The sequence below is a fragment of the Ambystoma mexicanum genome, chromosome 3p (genome assembly GCF_040938575.1).
Source record: "Ambystoma mexicanum isolate Mex_15411 chromosome 3p, UKY_AmexF1_1, whole genome shotgun sequence".
Lineage (NCBI taxonomy): Eukaryota > Metazoa > Chordata > Amphibia > Caudata > Ambystomatidae > Ambystoma > Ambystoma mexicanum.
This window is the reverse complement of record NC_090925.1, coordinates 592770083-592792559: the sequence shown is the minus strand read 5'-3', so window position 1 is coordinate 592792559 and position 22477 is coordinate 592770083. Positions and strand designations below refer to the sequence as shown.

The window sequence follows — 22477 nt, the reverse complement described above, 5'->3', positions numbered from 1 at the left end:
CTTCAGGGTCAGTAGGTTTAGGGTGGCTATTGTGAAAAGGGAGATGACTCCTGCTGCAGGGTCAGTAGCTTCAAGGTGGCCACTGTGATGAGGGAGAAGACTTCTGCTGCACTCTTCAGGGCCAGTAGCTTTAGGGTGGCTATTGTGACGAGGGATATGACTCCTGATGCAATCTTCAATCCTTCAATCCTCTCCAAGTCTCTATCGGGTCTACCAATGGTTACCTTCATGCTGCAGCAGCCACGTTGCCTGTTCCTCCTAGGATCTTGGGTTTGGCCACTCTGCTTGGCCCATTCCTTCTCCACTGCTCTCTGCACCCGTTCGCACTGCACTGGTCCTGCAGGGTCCTTGGTCTTTCAGCTTCGTTGCAGTTGTCGGGCCGAACGGTCCACCTCAGCAAGGTCACGCCACTGACATCCTTGTTCCAGCTGCTAGTTGTCTCGACACTCCCTGCCTTCTCCGGAGCCCCCCTCTAACCTGGACTATGTGTCCTCTCTATCAAGGACCGACCTCTGCAGCTTACTTCATTCTCAGGTTTGAACTTCCTGGGCTTTCCAGTGTCCTCGCCGACTTCTCCTTTTCTGTGGTCCTTTCGCTCTCTTTATATTTTGAACCTGGTCCCTCCCCAGCAGACTGTCAAAGTCTTTCTCTCGTTTCCATGGGGTGATTGTCATGTCTCCTCGGGTCCTCCTCTTTTCTATACTGTCTAGCTTTAACAAAAGGAGTAATCAGCATCATTTCTTCTAGCTTCTTCTTTTCAGTACTTGAGGAAAAGAGTATGCAAATGCCTATGTCTTTTTCCTGTCATATTTTGGTCAATCTCTAAATGAGTACAGGAGGGAGTACTATAGTACATAACAGTAATACTCTAGGATTGGTTTGCTGTGGTTTGTGGAGATCTCAAGGCAAGATGGGTGAGGGAGTTCCATCATGGAATGGGAGGCCACATCCCCATGAGGGAAATCCCTCACTGTGAGGTCCTCCCGCATTTTACGTGCCCTATGGGAATTATCGGGAAGTGATCTCACCTCTCTAGCCTCACAGGAAAGGATTCCCCCAAGGGGATACGTGGTGTGATCCCATGATTCTTCATAGCACAAATTAAATGCAATCACCAGAGGGCATGAGGCTGGAGGCAGAATTAAAAAGCTTTTAAAGAAACTGACCACCACTGAATTGAGGGCCAGTGCTTGAGAGGAGGGAAGGATTCCTCCCTTGGGATCGCCCAGTACCTGCATTGCTACTCAGACCATTCTGCTGCCATCTTCTCAACCTGCCCTTGTTGAAAATCAGATGTTCTTCCACCACGCCGCTTCCAGAACTTCCATCTCCAGGAAGCCATTGAAAACCCCACCACTGAAACACATCAACAGCACGTTTGCACTGGCAAATGGCAAATTAATTGCTGCTGAACAATAGTGTGTGCATTTATTTGAGGGTGCCAGATTGAAAGCAGATAAATGTGCAGGCCTGTACAGCAGTGTGAACTGCCTACAATCCCCTCTAGAGGGAATTAGCTTAACCAACTTTCAGACTCCATATTCATTATGTCATTGGACTTAATGATGAGACTACCAACAAGGGTGCCAATGTCTGGAGAGTGTAGTACAAGATGTTTTTGTTAAGTACACACTGTCCCTTTGGAAGACATATTGTGCACAGAACATGGTCACTGCAGTCAACATCCACTGGCATGATTTCAGCAAAATGGAAATAAATATTTTAAAAAGTAATTCCAATTTCCCTGCTAACAACACAGTGGAGAATGACTTCTGAGGCATCTGTACGATGATGTTAGATGGGACTAGCCCACCTAGAATACCAATGTATACTCCTACCAAAGGTATCACACATTGCCCTTTGTTCAGGTTTCCTTCATTACGTGTCAGTGCTGTTAATAAAATAAGTGGTCTTGAGCTCAGAGAAATATGTATTGCATTAAATAATAACATTGAAATTAATTAATGTACTCAGGTTTAGCAAGGGCTCCACACCGTACATAACAGGTGTGTTCTTGTGTAGAAAAATCCAAGATCCCTACAAACAGTCACGGGGCACCGTACAAGAGATGAGCACCACAAACCCATTTCATGTGCAATGGAGGGTCTGCCTGACATGTAAACTAGGTTTTATGCTGTTCTTAACAGTTGGAGTGATGCATGTAATCACAAGAAACCATGACTACACATTTCTGTACTCTACCCACATGGACTTATGGAAAAGTTGCTCATTATTGGTTTTCTCACAGCAGAAATCTACATTATGTATTGATGATCTATCTGTGAACACTTCAGCAGAGACATTATTTAAAGTTATGTACCAATGCCATTTAATGCACTGTAGAACTGATTGCTGAGCACAATGTCATTGATCAGCTGAACGACAACCATTTTGATAATCTTGGTGAGGGAGAACACATGTATCTTATTAATCAATGATTCTTCATAAAATGAACATTTCATACCAACGCACAATTTCAGAGGTAAATGGCAATTTAAATAGACTTTCTCCTCTGTCTCAAATAGTCCAGAAAAATTTGGTTGGCCTGTGAACAAGTACTTACAGGCGACGAGAACCCAGTATTGTCTCGGGTGCTCATTGAAATTTCATCAATCCTATACGAGATTGAGTTATAATAAACAGGATTCGTATGGCAGTTCAGTGTCTCCTGATTCGATATGGCCGGGCTGTCACACAATTGGGACTTGTAACACATGCATGTACAGAAGGAGCCCACGCGGGACACGCCGCTGGCAGATTGGCGCCTTTGCTTTTCCGTGTCCTCCTGAATCAATGGAATGAGATTCAATTGACTTGTTCTGTCCCCCAGTGGCAAGAAAATTGAGCTTCTACTCTTATCATCATCTTTACGCCTCAGGCTAATATTGTTCCTGGCTCTTCGAAGAGATTCCCGCTCTTCTGCATCCCTCCTCTCGTCTTCTGAGTTCATGGTTAAGAACCTGAGAACAACCAAGTTGAGAAATGCCCCAATGACGGTTAGGCCCACCAATATGTACATGAAGCTGAAAGCAACATAGGGTGGCTTCTTCTGGAGGGCCTCGTTCTTCTGCAAAGCTACAAAGTCTCCAAAGCCGATTGTCGTTAAGGTTATGAAGCAGTAATAGTAAGAATGAAAGAAGGTCCATCCTTCAAAGTAGGAGAAGGCTGCTGCCCCAATGCAGAGTGTGCCGATGCACGACAGGAAGCCAACAAAGACCATGTTCTCCATGGAGACCTCTGTTTTCCTCATGTGGAAGCACTTCTTCAGTTTCTTCAATAGGAATCTGACGAAGGTGTTCATGCGTTCACCAAGACTTTGGAACATGACGAGAGTCAGGGGGATGCCAAGAACTGCGTAGAACATACAGAACACTTTTCCGGCATCCGTTCCGGGAGCAGCATGTCCATAACCTACAACAATTCAAGAAAATCTCAGTCACCAGTCAAAATAAAGCATTTATGTTAACAGATGGATAAAGCATTATTTCCCTTTTTCTAGTATAAAAATACATGTGCGTACACACACTGTTTAAAGGAATAGTAACAAAAGAATCCATACAACATATGTGAGGGTTTCTTGAAAATTAAATGTATCTTAAAAATAGTTCCAACTTGAAAAAACAGTTAACATATCAAAACAGGTTTCAGACATTGCTTTGCTTATCTATAAGGCAATTTTTAAAGACCGCTTTAAATAACATTTAATGTGTATTATTGCAAATCATTGTTAAAAAAACATTTTGTGATGGTTACCAAAATATGAAAACTTCAACAGGGGAGATCAGGGAAAACCATAGAAATTCAAAATCTTCCTTTGAAAGGTAGTGGGAAAATGAAATTATCAAGAATGAGAGAGTTGATCTTTTTGTAAAATGTAAATGTCCAGATATTTGCCCTCATTACAAGTTTGGCAGAGTGGGAAAAAGAGGTGGTCATTCTGTTACCGCCACCTTTCCTGCACTGCCAAAATACAAGTTTGCAGGTGGACTGATTTACCTCAAGTTAAGAGCTGGAGGTAAATCAGGCCGCCACCAGAAAATAAAACAGCTGAGATTTCCGGCTCCGGTATGCCAGCAATCCTCTGGACTCCATGGAATGGGGATTTACCTACCGTTGCCGGCACCTGTATTATCAGGCACCGGTAACAATAAGTCCATTTGCTGATATCCCGCTGGAAATACCGGCAAACATATAATGAGGGCTATTCTGTTGCAATCTGTAACCACTAATAAGAGACACATACAGAAGATGGAACGTCATGTACTTTGAGCAGTGTGATGTCAAAATGAGACGTGGAATCTTGAAGACATCAGAATGTCAATTGATGAAAGGGACTACGAGGAGGCAGTTGGAGAAACAAAATAAAGTATGTAATCATCTTCAGAACAAATTTGCCCACGAGCTGGTCCCTTACTTCCTGCTGGTGTCAGTGTGTGAGTTGGTTCTGCACCACAGGGCACAGCTTTACCAGGGGGCACCACTTCCTCCAACAAACCAACGGAGATAAGCATCTGTACTTCACTCAGAGCTGTGTGGCGCTGGCTATGATCTTCGATTCCACAAACAATAAAACAAGAGGCAGCGTTTTTGGATATAGCAGGTCCGTTACGCTTCTGAAAGTGTGTCTTACAACTGTGCACATTCTGTGTGCTTCACAACATATTGAGCCTCATTACAACTCTGGTGGTGGCTACCGCTGCAGTTACATTTTTTCTGGCACCCGCGAATGGGCAAGAACCGGGTCATGCCGAGCTCGGTGGACTCGGTAATTGCCCATTTTTGGGTGCCGAAATCAAGGGCGTCCCGATCCCCATTCTGCCCCATAGGACTGAATGGGGACGTGGACGTTGGATGCACCGGCACATTCAGAGTTTTGCCGGTGCATCTGACGTGCTCTGCTCGCAGTGCCGTTACACCTGCCAGGAAAAACCTGCCGGGTGAAACGGCACCTGCGAGCAGAGCACGTAGTATGGCGGTCTGGGACAATGGTACCGCATGCTTACCGGTACCGTAGTTCCCGGACCGCCATGGTTGTAATGAGGCCTATTATCTCAATTGGGGAAAGGAATGCCACTGCCGAGAAAGGCACCCTCTGACGTGATGAACGGGAACGCCCGCTTATTGTTGCCTGGGAGATTTGACCTTGATCTGCATGGAAGGCATCCGGTCCTAAGGCAATGTGGTTTTCTGCTGGCAAGATTAGAGAAAGAAATCACTATTGAAAATAAAATGAAAAGAAAGAGAAACGTACTGTGTGAAGTACGACTATAGGATACTGATGCAGTCTCCGACAAATAAAATCAGTTATCCTAGTCGTATTTCACCGAGTACGTTCCTCTTTCTTTTCATTTCAATTTCATTATGGATAAATGACTTATAAAAATAGATGCAATACAACCAACTGATCCACCCCAAGAATTCCTGCGGAAGCCAGAAAACCGACTATTCCTTGGAAAAAATGGAAACAGGAATTTGACACATATTTGGATGCCATGCATGACATGAGCTTCTGAGAGGGGAGAAAGAGGACCATGTTCCGACACGCCCTGGATTCAGAGGGACATGAAGGGGTAAGAAGATCGCATAGCTCAGATGGAAAAGAGGTTTCAAACTAAGGAGAGTGTCATACGAGGACGTCACAGCTTCTACTTCAGAGCACAATGCCCTGAATAGACCATTGATGAATACTTTGCGGGCAATAGCAATCAACTGCAACTTTGATCAGTTCTTTTATGAAGTGCTGAGGCATCAGGTGATGGTCCATGCCAGGGATGATCAGATTCGGGAATGATTATGGTAAGAATCTGAGGCAATTCTCAAAGACGTCATCAAAATAGTGAAGAGTTTAGAAAGATCATCAGATGCTCGAGCAAAAGTAGCAAAAAAACTATTGGAAGATAGGATCAAGTCTGCTTGCCTAGCACAGCAAGGAAAGAAGAAGGACAGAATCAATGTTTCAATGTGGGAATCCACATCTCCTGGAAACTTCAAACAAATGCCCAGCAATTGGGAAGACCGGTAAAAGATGTGGATTTAGGACATTTTGAAAAGTTTTGTCTATAGACTAAACATAAAAAGCCAAGGCGGGAACCCAAAGTAAATCTTGTGGAACAAGCCAGTGAAGAAGTCAAAGACTCGGATGAAGATGTCTCAGGGCTTCATTCTGAGTTTGGCGTTGTTTTGGTGCCAAATTACTGTCAAAATCGGTTACTATTGCCGCCACTTGGTCCTGTGAATTTACCACAGAATAACAGTAATGGTAGGGTGATGTTAGTACCTATGGGGGTTTTTGGTGGAATTACCACCAGCGGATTTTTGGAGGAAAAGTGGAGGATTTACCTCACAAATAATGCTGGAGGTAAATATTCTCCTTTGCCTAAATAAATCGGCAGAATTACCACTCTGTAATTCCACCAGTGGTAATGCTGGAGATAAATCCACTAGTTTCCCTCCAAAAATTGGTGGAATTACACCTCTGTAATTCGAACGGTGTTAATTCTGTCAAATAGTGTGATTTGGCAGTGCAGGAAAAATTGAGGTCATTCTGGTACTGCCCAAAAAACGTGGCAGTAACAGAATTTCTACCACTTTTTTTCCTGCACAGCAAAACTCGGAGTGAGGCCCAGTGTGCAGATGGTGGGGGACCCACAATAAGTAAAAGAAACAAATACCTTTCCTAAGATAAGGCGTCTGATATGGAATGTGGTGATAGCAGTTAAAGGGTTAAAACTCATGGCAGGTCCAGGATCACTGCACTTTATAATTCCTGCAACCACCTATCATAAAAGCATTGAAAGTAACATGGTTCCAGTCAAAAAAATGGAAAGCATTTCAAAGGTATACTCAGGACCCAAAATAGATTTGCTGGGATGGTTTCTTTCATACATTTCCTACAAAGGCAAGCACATAATATGTATATTGAATGTGGTTTCAGATGGACCGCCCATTTTGAGCTGTAGGCATCAGGTAGAGTTTGGAATGGAGCTCAAACCAGGTGAAGAAAGTCCAATTGATGATTCCCTCAGAAGCCAAAGTAGCAAAAGACCTAATACTCAGAGGCGTAGACAGGCTGCAGTTTGCAGAACTGTTCTCGCCATCAATTGATGTTCATTTGTTTCAACATTGAATCAAACTATAAAAGGATGCTAAACACTTTAAATTAAAATTAAGGAAACTGCTGCTAAGGTTACTCTGTCCTTTTGAGAGTCAGGTAAGGGAAATGCCAAGAGAAAGCATAGTCGAAGTGGAAGCATTAAAATGGGTCTCACTGGGAATGCTAGTCATGAATGCAGATAATAAAATCAGAATGTGTGTGGATATTAGATTCTTGAATCCGCAATAGTGGCTGATTGTTATCCATTACCAAACAATGGAGAGATCATTAACAGGAAAGGAAGTGTCAATTTATTTTCAATCATCGGTCTATGAAATGCTCACCATCTAGTGGAGTTAATGTATGACAGTTAAGAACTAACAGTGTTTATCACCCTGTTTGGCTTGTACAGATTCAATCGATTGTTGTTTAGGTTAGTGTCAGCTGCTTCTTTATTTCAAAGATTGGTAGATGGGATACTTCATGGCATTAAAGGTGTAATTTATTTTTAAGATCTTATTGTGATTTACAGTGAGCATTCTCTGCAGCATATTACATCTTGAGGAGGATTGTAAGCATACATAGGAACAACAACATGACTGAAAAAAAGGAGACTTGGACATTTTTAAGACTAAGTGGAATAGCTGGGAAACACCTTCACAACTCAGGGTATCAAACCCAAAGAAAGCCTAGTAAGGGTGACAGTGCCGTCTCCCAGTTCATCCAACAAAGGGTAACTACTATCATTTCTAGGAATGTGTGGGTACTACTCTAGGTTTTTGCTAAATGTTGCCATCACAGTGGAAACAATGAGGAAGCTACTTCTTAAGGGCATGCAATAAATGGCATTTGAGAGGGCAAAGGAGAACATTCTTAAAGCTCCCACTGTTACAGTATTTGACACGAAAAGACCACCAACAGTCACACTCAATGTAAGTGAAAAGGGTCTAGGTGCAGTGCTCACACAAACCACAAAGTAAAAGGGGATGGTCAACATGAGCTTTATAGGCAGGTCTCTGAATAAAACAGAAAGGAACTACGCAGTAATACCACAAAAAGTGTTTGCAATTTTCTGGGCCAAAGTGCACTTTAAATAGTGCCCTGTATAAACTTGTGACAGATCATAAGCAGCTGATAAGGGTCCTAAGTGTATGAGGAACGGACAACATTTCACTGCAATTTAGAAGAATAGCGGTAAAGCTCACAGTCTACAAGTATCTAGAAGAGCACAAGCAAGCACAAGATTAATCAAGTTTCTGACTGTCTCTCTGGACTTCCAGTGCCACCAGTGATTGAGAGAGATGGTGGCACATTCATTTTAGATAGTGGAATACTAGATGTGTGCATGGCAGAAAGGACATATATCCATGGAAGAATGGATGCTGGCTGACCAGGAAGATGAAAATCTACAGCTGCTACATCAGTACATCAAGCATAGCTGGCCTCCCATAAGGAGTCTTTTAGCAGAGGAAGTAGTGGGGGAAGGGTGCTTTATCAGGAGGGGTGAAAAATGAATGCCACCAAAAGATGTCAGGAGGCACATAATGAAGAAGGCCTATGTGTGGCAAATGGGCATATCAACCACCAAGGGGTTGATTAGAGAAAACCTCTGGTGGACTGTCAGGGACAAAGCTGTAGAAAGTTATGTGAGAATGTGTTAAGTGTGGAAGGAAAGTGACAGGGCGCTTAATACAAGGATGGCTTCCTTAAAGACATCAGAATTACTAAAGGGGGCATGGGAGAGGGTGGCACGGGACACAATTGTAACATAACTTCTTGATGTATAAGGCCCTTCCAAATTCCCATTACGTAAATAAATAAATGGGACCATTTGCCAGATCGCCCAATAGTAAATCATTCTAGCTGATACTAATAGATTACCATAGTAAATGGGCAAAGGCCAGATTTGTCTGAGAGGTGTCCACGACCACAGTGATAAGGTTTCTCAAGGACATATTTTACATGTAAGTGTCACAGGCAAACTATTGACTTACAATGGGACCCAACTCGCATCCAAGGAAATGAAAGTAATTTTCTCTACAAATTATAGGGTGTATCATAACACCACACCACTATACCGTCCACGGCAAATGGACTCATGGACATGATTAACAGGGTAATTACAGAAACTGTGCAATTGGCAATTGATTCAGGTCTGAATGTGATCGAACAAGTAACCAACATAAATCAGGCATATTGCATGACGGCGCATCCCACCACAGAAAGTTTCCCTGTTCAAGTCATGAAGGACAGAAGACTGATTACATGGTTTGGTAAAGAAAGAAAAGGAGCAGGCCATGACAGTAATCACACATGTTTACTCAGAAAGGGTACACAACAGAGTTAGGGTGCCTGAAGCAAGGAAAAGCCATTAAGGGCAACAGGATACAAGTAGGAGATCAAGTAAGGATGAAGTTGGGGTGGGTAGACATACCTAAAGGAGACAGAATATACACAGCCCCATCTTGGTCACACATCTTGGTCACAAAGGTGTTTAACTCACAGAACAATAAGGATGATGGCAATGCCTAGGGTCTGGAGAGGGTAGAGATGTATGAAAGGCCTGCAAACCCTTGAGTTTACCTAGTCTGGTAAAGGGGGAGATGTGCTGTCATCTGTAACTACTAGTAAGTGACACACACAGAAGATGGAGTGCCATTAAGGGAGAACAGTGCGATGATGTCAGAGTGAGGCATGGAATCTTAATGACATCTAACTATCAGTTGATGAGAGGGATCAGGAGGAGGGGGCACCATTTGGAAGATCCAAATAAAATATTGAGTCATACCTGATACAGAGTTATCTTCACACTACATTGATATAGGGTCAAGTATCAAAACATATTGGGTTCATGTGCTAATAGACGTTTCACACCACTCCATGATTCCTGGCTGATTGCATCATGGTGAGGGCTCTGTTGTGGGTTCAGATATTTTGTAGAAGCCAGGGCTATTGATCAAGATGAGGGGGTGAGAATCGTAATGAAGAATGCTACCTTTTGGAGCAAATTTACTTTGTTTGGCTAGAACAAACATCAATGCTCAGGGTGTTATTTTTTAGCCATATGAAGCCATGACTACAAAAAAAGTTCAAAACTCACTACGGATTACAAAACATGATGCAAGATTAGCTTCCCTCCATCAAGGGATAGAAGGTTTGCATATGAAATCTGCTTAAGTCAAAGAGGGAGACCCGCAACAGAGATGTGCTCGTGGAATCTCCCTGAAAAGTAGAAAAACAGCTAGTGGATAGATCAGTGTGAAGGCTCTGTTATAGGATCATTCATTTTGTGGATGCCATGGCTACTATGGAAGATGGGAGGGGCAAGAGTTTTAGAAGTTATATATCAGAGCAATTCCGTTCCCTGGCAAAAACAAATGTCAGTACTTGGGCATTATTTTTAGGAATTGTGGGAGGTTTTAAGCAGTTCTGAATTGTTTTTCTCATGTAAAGCCCTGGACCCCAAGCAACTAAAAACTCATCTCAATTAAAAAGTAATAAAAAAAGAAAATGTAACATTCCCCTTTCTCTACTCCAAACTAGAACACTGATTAAAGGGAGATCAATGTCAAGCATACAATTTCAGCTGAAAAGAAGAAAAACAGCTGTTGGGTACATTACGAGGAAGTCTCTGTTGTAGGATCAATCATGTAGCAAAACCAGGGCTTCTGTGTAAAATGGGAGGTGAAGAGAGTTGAACAATGTTGCCTCTAAGAGCAACTTTTTTGGCTAAAAAATATGAATGCTCAGGGGTGATTTTGAGATATTGTGCTAGGTTTTGTGCTGCTTCTATTTTAATAATGGCCATATAAACTCATACACCCTCATTACAAGTTTTCCAGTATCCCGCCAGTAATTCCGGCAGGATATCGGCAAACGCTAATATCGTTACCAGCACTTGTCTGCCAGTATTACCAATAAATTACAAGTTCCAGTTTAAAAAGTAAATCCCCATTCCATGGAGTTCCACAGGACTTCGGGGATTTTGCCGGTATTACCGGCAATGGTATTAGCGGACTGGTAATACCGTCAGTTTTCTGGGTGTAGTTGGCCATTCTAGTAAAAGTGATGTAAACTTTATTACTGGCACTTTTACCGTATACCAGCCAACTTATAAGGAGGCCGATAGCCTCAAACAGCTCAAAACTTATTGCAGTTTCACATAATACCTTAGGGGTCATTACGAGGTTGGAGGTAGCCATGGTGCTAATAGCGCCATGACTACCCCCTTACCGTATACCGGGTCCGGGTTCCCTGAATGGTGAATTACCGGGCCATTCCAACCTTGGAGGATCTGGTATTTCCCCATTCAGGTAACCCATCCCCATTCAAGCCCCCATAGGGCTCAATGGGAATGGGGACCATGCTAACAACGGGACCGTTAATAACGGGCCCGTTGTTAGCATACTGGTACTTTATCGGCTCCCACTAAGGGCGCCTTGTAAAACCAGCCGCCCTTAGCGAGACCCACTAAAGGACCTCGTTATGCAGCGGTAAGGGGTTAACAGCACCGGCGCCATTACCGGCGCTGTTAAGCCCTTACCACCAACCTTGTAATGACCCCCCATGTAAGCACTTTGAGCCTCAGTACAAGTAGGGGTGTGCTTTATCCAGTAATACTGCCAAACTCGATTCCCATTTTTGCATCTGGTAATGATGTGCATCGCTGGTACGGTCCGAATGATTCAGAACCATGCAGACCATTAAGTAATTCCCCATTTTGGAGTCTCATTAGACTTCATTGGGGCGAGCAGTATTACCAAATGTTGCAATGGCACGTGGATAATACTGCATGCAGCAATGCATTTGTGTCGAGGTAATTACTTCCACACACACAAGCAGGCCGTTTTTAAGAGTGAAACTTGGAATTTGGCAACACAGTTATACACTACCATCAATCTTGAAATGAGGTCTCTAGAATCATTTTTTTGGTCTGAAATTTGTACTGCACCTATAGGACAGACGTACTAATTATACATTGTTTGTTTGAGTGAACTACATTTCAGTAGGTTTCTGGTATATTAAAACCTCAAAAGCTTGACACAATTTTTCCACTAAGACGTGTCCATAATTAATTCGGATATTGGGCCTCATTACGGGTTTTGGCGGTAGCCATGCCGCTATTGGTGGCATGGCTACCTCCAAAATCGGGTCCAGGTTCCCTGAATGGGGAATTACCGGGCCATTCCGAGTTTGGAGGGCCCGGTAATTTCTTCTTCAGGGAACCCGGGCCCGGACCTTCCCCATTCCCATTCGAGCCTCCATACGGCTCAATGCGAATGGGAGAGGGAGCTAAAAACAGGCCGATTACGACCGGCCCTTTGTTAGCTCCCTGGTCCCCTCGCGTGACCCGGTAACAATGCCGGCGTCCTTACCGGGTCCCGCGAGGGGACCTCGTAATTTTGCGGAATGGGTTTAACGGGTCCACCTCCATTAGCGGAGCCCGTTGACCCATTCCGCAAAAGTCGGAATGAGGCCCATTGTCTGTTGGATAGCAGACATTTTTGAGCCGAGGCTCTTTTTCTTTTTTCTTTGAACTATTAGTTATACAATATTACCTGTACGTGTGAAAATATATTGCACATGTCACTTTCATGGGTTGCACAATTCACTTTATGACATTGAAGAATATTGTTGCATTTTGATATAGAATGGATATTTTTAATGTGTTTTTAACATTGTATAGTAATAAAATATTTTTCTGAAACATTGCTCTTGAGGGACACTCTAAATCATTATAAATTGTTATTACACGTAAAAGGGGATATATATATGCTAATTCCCTCACGTGCTCTGTAGTAGATTTAAGCAACATACACAGTGCAGAGTAGTGTGGGTCTCTTTCTAAGTCTAGTTGGAAAAAATGATGTAACAAAATGTTTGGCCTGAGCAGCATTGTTGTGTAGATGTCATAGGTCACGTGCTGTAAAGACAAAATTATCTATTGTTCTGTCTAAAACATACTTCTCTGCACTCAGGGCTTACTTTTTAGTATTTTCGGTAGGTTTTGATAAACCACAATTCCAAAAATAACCCCTAAGCACAAACAATGGTTGGTGTGAAATTTAGAAAATAAATGTATAATTTCTTTCCCTTAGCATATCCAGAACATGTTCAAAAGAGGGATACCTCCAACACTAAGGAGAAGCATGACATGACCCCGTACAACAGAAACATGTCTGGTGTGTGCAGAAAGGGGATTGCCCTGTTATAGCATTTGCCAATGTGTAAGAGCTGGTGTTCCGGTGTAAGGTGGGGTGGAGTCAGAGGGCGAGTTGTACAATCTTACCCTTAAGAGCAATATCATTTTGTTGGCTAACACTTTTGTATCCACACACAGGGCATATTTTTAGAAATTGTTCTAGGTGTTGAGACATTTACATTTATTTACCCATATAAATCCATGGCCTCCAAAACGAGTCAAAACATAACACAAGTCCAAACATGCCATTAAGCAGCGAGGACTGTTCTCTGTAGTTAGAAAAATCGATGTAGCTTAATTTTAGCAAAAGGTACGTATGTGCCCTGGTGTCTTTTACTTTAGCTGCTTTGAACGTCTGATTATACAATTAACATGATGCTTGTAGGTTATTTTTACGATTTGTGGTAGGTTTTCAGTTTTATTTTTGTGTCCATGTAAACCAAGGCCCTACAAAATGGCTACAAAATACCACAGATGCAAGTAATACCCATTAAGCGATGATAAGTATTTATTTGGGCTAAACAATGCAACTCTCCCTCTTCCGCATACAAGATAATCTGCTAATATTAAAGAGGGAGACCTGCAAAATCAGGGAGAAGCAAGATATCAGATGAAAAGGAGGCCGGCACAGCAAGAAATGCCCTTCCAGCCGCCAACACCCTTTTGTGAGGAACCCATCTAACTCCCAGCTTTCCCAGAAGCTGAGAGAGGCTGCCATGAATTCACCTACCTGACTTGCCCTACTACTGCCAGTTTCAACAGTATTCTGTCTGACCCCCACACCCTTTCCTTCAAAGCAAATGCCTCTGCTAAAGTTAGAGAGGGAGAAATACAGCACACAGGAAACGTGGGAAATCTCCCTGAAAAGAAGCAAATCAATGGGAACCTTCCTGTTCCAAGCGAAGAATATGGCCAGCACATGGCCTTCGGCCACCAATACCATCCTTTTAGAAACACCATTTAACTATGAGCCACCTCTGACTAGTTGCCTTCAACGTGACCAGGCTTCACATTTTACAATCATAGTATGAAAAGGGAGGCCACAAGTCGAGTGAAAGGGGGTTGGCAAACAATAATGACTGCTTATCTGTTCACAAACCTTACAGTTAATATTGGTACCAAACTTGCACACAAAAAAATAACTTTATTGGAAATGTAAGAATATTGAATATTTAGAATGCTAAAATACAATTTATATTAATAGGAATCATTACAAAAGGTGTGTAAAATACCAATCTAAGCTTATAGCCACTGGTTATCCATCATAGAGGAGGTATGAATGTTGCTCTACCTTTTCAATAGAAATAGAGACTTACCTCGATAACGTGCATTCCCCGGGAGGAGCTTAGAGCTGCACAGATTCAAGTGAAACAGGTTTATTGATGCTTTAAGCCATTATCACATGACTTAAATGGTAGTGAAAGCATAACACTATTCATGAAACAAGCAGAAGCGGCCAGAAAAAGTTCAGCGCTCTCAGCTAATCCCATGTCAGTAATGTGTTGCCCCTCCCAACCAGTTTTTTAATTTGCATTCTGAGACTTGTGACATTGTTTCTGTGATGGAAAAATCAAAACTACAAGTACCAGAATGCAAATAATACAATCAGAACTGGATGGACTACTCACGCTGCTGCGATTTGACACCACCTCATATATCAAAAGATAGTTTTACTTGTTTAAAAATACTGCACTCAAGAGTGGAAACTTAATTTTTACTGAGTGAATTTTCTTTCTATTATCAGTTTCCAACAGTAGCAATCAAAATACTACTGACTGAAAATAACCTTATCTGGAGCACTGGAGACTATCATACAATGGTGCCAGAGGCCCACATTTGATACTATTATATTTAAGGGGGCTGATAATGCATCACCTATGCAGGCACACAGATCCCAGACATGTGTCTGTAACTCAGCATTTTTCTACTTCATTCAAAATACTCCAGTTTAGAATGAGAGTGACTTTTTACATTTGTGGTGAAAAAAATGTCCACTTACAAATCCTGAGGATCGGTGAACAATGTATTAGTAAAAAGCAATAACAGCGCAAAAACAAACCAACAGCTAAATGAGACTTTGGTGCAAGTGAGACACACCTTCCTATGTGCACCTTCATCTTATACCAAAAGGAACACACGCATTTCAATCAGAGGGGTGGTCCAGACAGGACAGGGAATCATACTGAAACAATTCTGCAAGCAGGGAACAAAGCCCCACTATACAAGCCTTTGATAAAAGCTGCGTTCCTACATGTTAGTCAGTGTTATCAAGGAGGATATCATATTGTGATACATAGAGTGAAGATGAATATACTCCTCAGAAATTCACACACACACACACTCTGAGGCAAGTGAGAACACTTACAATATGATAACTTCTGTCTACTAACATCGCTTTTCGTCAGGAAGCGGGAGCCTAAAACATGATTATATATGCTAAAAGGGAAACATGTCAGAAATGAGAGATGTGACGGCGAGCATAGTTACACTCTCGGTGAAGAGCCTTCATCGCTAAGACATGCAAAGTAAAGCCTGAAGCCTCGCCTCGCACCAGCAAGAAACAGTGGCTTAAACATGGCAGTTTGCAGTGCCTGCTCAGCATCATAATGCAGTAATGTGCAAAGGGAGTACATAAAATGTTCAATTCCCAAGCTTTCCCTCACACTCTTGAAAAATCTGGTTTACTCTCAGCTTCTAAAGGCAGTTAGCTAAATACTCATGCCCAAAAATCTTATCTGGATCACTGGAGCCTATCATACATTAGTTTTAGAGGCACACTGGCCAGTGCATCGTTTGTGCTGTCACATAGCTCCTTACCTCCTGGAAATGCACAGCTAGTCTTTTTCAGTAATGTGACCGGCTCATTGCAAAGAATTTGCCATCCAAAAAAAGTGAATTCACTGCACTATTTGCCCTCTTTGTTGAGCATCATTCCTATAGTGTTCTGCACCTGCAGTTGATCATTTTCGAAGCAATCTAAGGGAACTGACACAAGAGGAGATTAAGTGATATGCCCAAGATTTCACATAATGGCAAATCGGAGAAACTAGTACTAGAGCTCTTGTATTCTGGATGCAAAGTTGGCAACGTAGTTGCTATTCAACAACTATACGTTTAACTGATTTACCGTCAATGCGTTGGACAGTCTGAGAACATCAAATGACCCTACACTGAAGGGCTTCCTCACAAACTAAGGCAAGGAACATGGAACTGGCATTATCAGTACCTGAGCATACACAGAGCACCTTCACAACCAGAGAATCAACACAATCAGAACACAATCAGAACAGCGAAGAAACAATAAGGGCCCTGCGTGAACAAGGCTGTTCAATGAACAGAGCTGTTGCATGAACAGAGCTGTTGCAGGGCTGAGTCCCTGAATGATCAGAGCCACTCAACAATCAGAACATTGGCCTTATCAGACCTTTAAGGTTATCAAAGCTCGCACACAAGCTTTTAAAATGAACCCCACATAAAAATAATTAGATGAGTTACACTGTAAAAGTCTGAGTACAATCAGACGTGTCCTGTAACAGCAGCGGAACCATCCAAGCTATAACACATTGCAAGCACTTCCATAGTCAGAAATGTGGCCTAATCAAAGTGCTGGTCTATTCAGAGCCCCGACAATTAAAGACCTACCATATTAAGAGTAATCTACTACTACCTTTTAATTATAAGAGGTTGTTCAGAACTGTGGCATTGAGAGCCTTGGTATAGTCAGAGCAATTATTTTTATCAGCCTCAGAAAGTGGAAGTCTGATTCAAAGACAGCCACAATGGGACACACCCATCCCTAGCCATAGCAGCCATTTAGAGGTATCAGTCTCTCATACAGTCACTATGATCCACAGTAAACATGCTCATTGCATCACCGTGAAGAGGATATAAGGCTGAGTTACAATGGACAAATTACTGACTTTTCTGGAGCTCTACCTGCCTTTTAGAGGTAGAGGGATGTCATGCCGTCTGCCATCTTAATACTCTCCTTTTCAATTGTACTCACGTATCAGCTTCAGAAGGATAAAAGGCGGTGTCAGGGGCACCTGACATAATTGACTCTGCACAGCATTACTGTCCTCTCTCTGAGATACCAATACTTCATGAAACTCTTCCATATAATATTATCTAGCACAATTACATTCAGATGTTCACACTCAGAAGGATGAAATGGTGAGTAAAACACACACTGAATGCGATTGAATCAGAGATTTAAGGGTAACAGTCCACAATATTACACCACTAATTTAATAGTATCCACCTCAACAGTACTCATGTTATTGCCTTCGGAAGATTGAATGTCTGAGCCAGTTGTACCTAACATATAGCTTACTTTACTCCGGACCTTACAGCCTTAGATATTTCAAGGGGATTCATTGTATTGTCCCGAGAAGGATAAAGGGAGGAATCAGGCACATGCCATGTAATCCTCCATAGAAATGTTCCGCTTAACAGATTTCATCAGCACACTGCCATATGCCTTGCTACTCCTTTGATTGTCGTCTGAAGGATGAAAGGCGGGTTTGGGTACACCGGAATTGTGATTAACACTGCTCCAGCTAACTAGTCATTCCAATGTACTAGGCTACCAGGACACTTCCCAAATTAATACTATCCAACTCAGTGGTACACGTTATCACCCACAGAAGAATGAGCCAAACATACTTGACATTTGCCTGGTGATCCTAACCCTGCCAGGCTTTCAGAGGTTCTTGCCTGAGTTTGTATTTCCCCATTTAATATTGTTCACTTTAGCGATGATCGTTTTGGCGCTCCCAGAAACATGAAGTCTCCCAATTCCATATAAGCCATGCCATGGGAATAACTTTTATAAGTGTCAGTATGATGAAATGTCCGGCAAATGTTAATTGCGAGTCACACTCCCCCAATCCTGCTGTATTTTCAGTGTTACCAGGCTGTCATGAAGTATCCTCATCAGTACACGTTCTAACACATTCAATAGGATGAAATGTGGAGCCAGGCCACCTGGCATGCATCTTCCTCATATCCCCAACCCTAACAGCCTTGCAGAGGTACTGGCATGTCGGGATATTTTCCAGTGTATTGATATACATGACTGGGGTACTCTTTACCAATCTGAGAAAAGCAAAAGACAGTCATACACGACATGGCACGACTTTGCATCAGTCCTAACAGCATTTTTATATGTGTCAGCTTGATATAAAGCTTCCTTTGGAATAAATCTATTCCCATCAAACAGATGAAAGGGTGAGTCAGAAACACCTAACACGTGAATTACTTTTCTTCCGGACCCATTAATATTAATAGGTGCCTGCGTGTTATAATATCTAACAAATCAACATCGTGGTACACATTTGATTGTACTCAGAGGACGTATATAGCACTGAGTCAGGTGCACACCCAAAACGTAACTTATTGTGCTCTAGAGTTTAAGAAACTACATTTTGACATACAATATCACTTACAAATATTGTTCTCGTCTTACCACTTGCACGCCACAGGCGGCTCGTTAATAATGGGAGAGGGGGTGATCTGCGTGATTTTACCGTTGCGGAATGGTCCGCGACGGAAATGTCCGCATGGGAAATGTAGGCAACACAGAAATATTCGTACATTTCCCAATGCGGACATTCATTAAAATCACACAGATTCAAACTCACACCCACACACACACACTCACTCACACCCCCAACCCACCCATACACCCCTACTTGCCTTCCTTTCTAACACACTGGGCCTCATTACGAGCATGGCGGTAGCCGTGCCTGTATGACAGGCACGGCTACCGCCATGCTTCCTACCAGCACTGCCTCCCGCTATTGGGCAATAACCGGCCCATTACGAGATGAAGGGGCCAGGAATTGCCCATTCGTGGGTGGCGGTAATGCCTGTGTCTCAGATGGCACAATGGGGGTCGGGAGCATGGTTGCACCCACGAGTTCTGCTTGGGGGTGCCGCACAGCCCGCCAGGTAAGGCCTGGCAGGCTGTCAAGAACCTGCAAGCAGAACTCGTAATGTGGCGGTGCTGGTGCCTTACTGGCACTGTTCATACCATGGCCGCCACTATTGTAATGAGGCCCACTGTGTCTCTGCGGTGCCGGTTCCTTTCACTTTCGTGATCGGGAACTGGTGCCGCAGGGTCCTTTTCTTTTCTTTATTTTTTTTTAACTTTGGGTGAGCTGCAGGGGTGTCCCCCGCAACCCCTACCCACTATGCTGTATAGTATAGTGAGCGGGGTGTTGCGGGGGACACCCCTGCAGCCCCCGGCTTTTATTTTTTATTTTTGCTCGGGTGAGCTTGCAACACCCCACAGCCTCCAGCTTTTTTTTGTGTACTGGGGGGGGCCCTGGTGGGTGTCTCCCGCAACACCCCGCTCACTGTAGTGAGCGGGGTGTTGCGGGGGACACCCACCAGGGCCCAAACTGACCGCACCGAAACATCTAAACACATACCACGAAAAGTTCGAACTTTTTGTGGTGTGTGTTTTAGGTCTTTTGGTGGGGTCCGTAATTTTTATTCAAACCGAGAGGGGGTACTGACTGGCCAGTGGCTCATCCATAATGGGAGAGGGGGCATTGACTGGCCAGTGGCTCTTCAATAATGGGAAAGGGGCACTGACTGGCCAGTGGCTCGTCAATAATGGGAGAGGGGCACTGACTGGCCAGTACCCATCACTCATCAAGGAGTAGACACGTCAGCCCAGTGGATACACAGAGTGCGATTTCAGCTGATTTCTGATGCTGAGGGAGTGCTCCTGCTCTGGCCTAAACTGTCCAAGGGAAATGTGGTTTCCCTTTGACAGTTTAGTGCCCCAACGTGCATGTCCAAAGGACCATAAAAGGCTGGGGACGTTTTGCTTCCCCAGCCTTTTATGGCACATTGGGGATGCAGATTTATTTATTTATTTATTTATTTATTTATTTATTTATTTATACATTTATAAAGTGCTGAAAGCCCGCAGGCATCAGGGCGCATAACAAACAACATGTAAACAACTGACAGACCAAAACAGCAATCTAACCTGAGCAAACTAATAATCCCAGATCAAATTGGCAGTATGCAAAGAACTGCCTAAAAGGTACACAAAACATGCAAAGGCTGGGAAACTTAGTTCAAAACAATTCTTATTTTTGTGGGTGGGAACATGTCCTGAATATTTCTGAGTCTATTTATGAAAGCAGGTAAACTGCTGGACCCACATCCAATAATAATGCAATCAGTATTCTCTTCAGTGCAGCAGTTACAAATCTGACGTCTGCAAAGGACTTTCAAGTCATGAGATCTAATACACATTTGACCAACTTTGGGATTGAGCCACGCTAAGATTTTATTTTTAAGTGACTCCCTAGATTCCTCTTGTCTGGGCTTGCCACATTTGTTAAAATGATGTTTCTTGAGTCTAGGGCAAAACTCTTTACTTTGGGGTCCGCAATTCTGGCCATAGAGAATTTTCTTTGACGAATGTCATTTAGGCAACGAAGGGCCGATGTGGACGCAGGCTTAATGCAGGTTAACACGGATGGCAGAATGCCCTCCGGAAGAGCTGTACTCCCTGAATCGGACTTTGAAGAGACAGGTTTTGCCTGCAAGGGCGGATCAGTATGTAGGGGCTCCCTGGGATCTGTTTGACAGCCCAACAGAACCGTAATCTGATAGACAGATGTTTGAGAAGCCTTGTCCACTTTTACTGGCTCCAGATGAATGGTCTTCTGAAGAAAAGGTGGATGTGACGAGGACATTTTCAAACCTACAGTGCCTACCCCTGACTGAAAATCTTCAAAACTGGAGCATATTGCGAGGTCCCTTAGCATGAGATCCTTAAAGCGCAACCAATTATGTGGTGCTCGGGGGTCATCCATACCTCTCTCGGCGCTTGTAGCGGTAACTTCTACAGGCTGCACCTCTATTTCCTTATGCTGGCCTAACAATGCCTGAAAGCTCATTAATACAGGACTTTCTACTTTGTCAAGGACCTTATCTTCAAGTGAAGCCCCATTTGTCCCTCCATAAGCATTGTGAAAGTCCGAAACCTTAGCCAATGATTGCATGGACATGCACAAAGGGGAGCACATAGAGTCTTTATTTCTGAGCAGAAAATCTGTGAGCAGAAGGTGTTCCTTCTGTAGGTTCTGCCTTCTTTTGGCACTCAAGGGCAAAAACATCAGAAAGACAGCTTCCACTCCTACACGGAGCTCTGGGTGGTGACTGGAAATGAGGATCACCCCTACCCATAACAGCAGGCTGAAAATCAGTGCGTCCTGCTTCTAAGTTAGTAGCAGTGGGAGATTCAGAGGGGAAAACTGGGTCCCTATCCCTACTGGACATGGTTTGCAACACTTGCAGCCTCGTAAATGGCAAGATGGTAAGTGGTTGAATGAAGAACCAAAAAAATAGAACAGGAGGAATGCAACGTTTAGATGGAAGGTACACTTACCCACAAAGTACTACCAGAGGCTTGCTAAATAATCAGCTGGACGGCATTAGGGGCATAACCACCACAAGGTCCTCGGGGAGACCCAGAGGGGCAAGCCCCAAGATTCAGCAAAGTACCCAGTGCTGGCACCAGCCAAGGTAAGCTAAGGTCTACAACCTCAATCACTGGCGCCGTCAAAGACACAGACTGAGTGAATGGCTGGAGGGGTCGGGGGGCTGGCAAGCCCGAAAAACAAAGGAAGTGAGCATTCCCCCAACCTACAGTAAGCGCAGCCAGGCTCTCTGCCCCCGGTAGCCACCACGGCACAAATTACGCTGTCAACAAATGGATATGACTGTGCCGAGGACCGGGAGCTGAGAGCCGGATGTCCACAAAGAAAAACAGAGGGAAAACTGTTTTCCCTCAGATTGGGGAGCTGCACGTCTGAATGTGCGCATGGGTCACTTGTGCATCAGACCGATATGGGCAGTGGCAATGGAGTTCTTCGAGCTCCAATACGCATGTGCAAGAACCAGGAAGTACACTTTGTTTACTGTTTCCTGTCCGTGCTGTGCGGGAGCCGTAGGGGTTTCATGAAGGCGCTGGTGGGGTGGAGAAGAGACTGGACCAGGGCTGCAGGTAAGATTAATTTTATTATGTATTATGTCATGTGTGTGTAATTGACAAGTGTATGATTTATGGGTGGCTGGGTGCTCATGTGTATGAGTGAGTGCATGGTGTATTGGTGCGCTTGTGAACAAGTGAGTGACTGTTGTGTGTGAATGAG

At 43.5% G+C, this 22477-nt stretch overlaps 1 protein-coding gene across 2 annotated transcripts in view; it reads right to left on the bottom strand.

The window, feature by feature from the left end:
* Nucleotides 1–2302: 2302 nt before the first annotated feature.
* The window catches only part of LOC138580646 (potassium channel subfamily K member 9-like), a 330334-nt gene continuing 310159 nt past the window's right edge, over nt 2303–22477 (bottom strand). For both annotated transcript variants that reach the window (XM_069651346.1, XM_069651347.1), the window contains one exon: nt 2303–3411. In XM_069651346.1, coding sequence (XP_069507447.1) covers nt 2495–3411 — 917 coding nt within the window. In that variant the 3' untranslated portion in view covers nt 2303–2494. The remainder of the gene's footprint in view (nt 3412–22477) is intronic.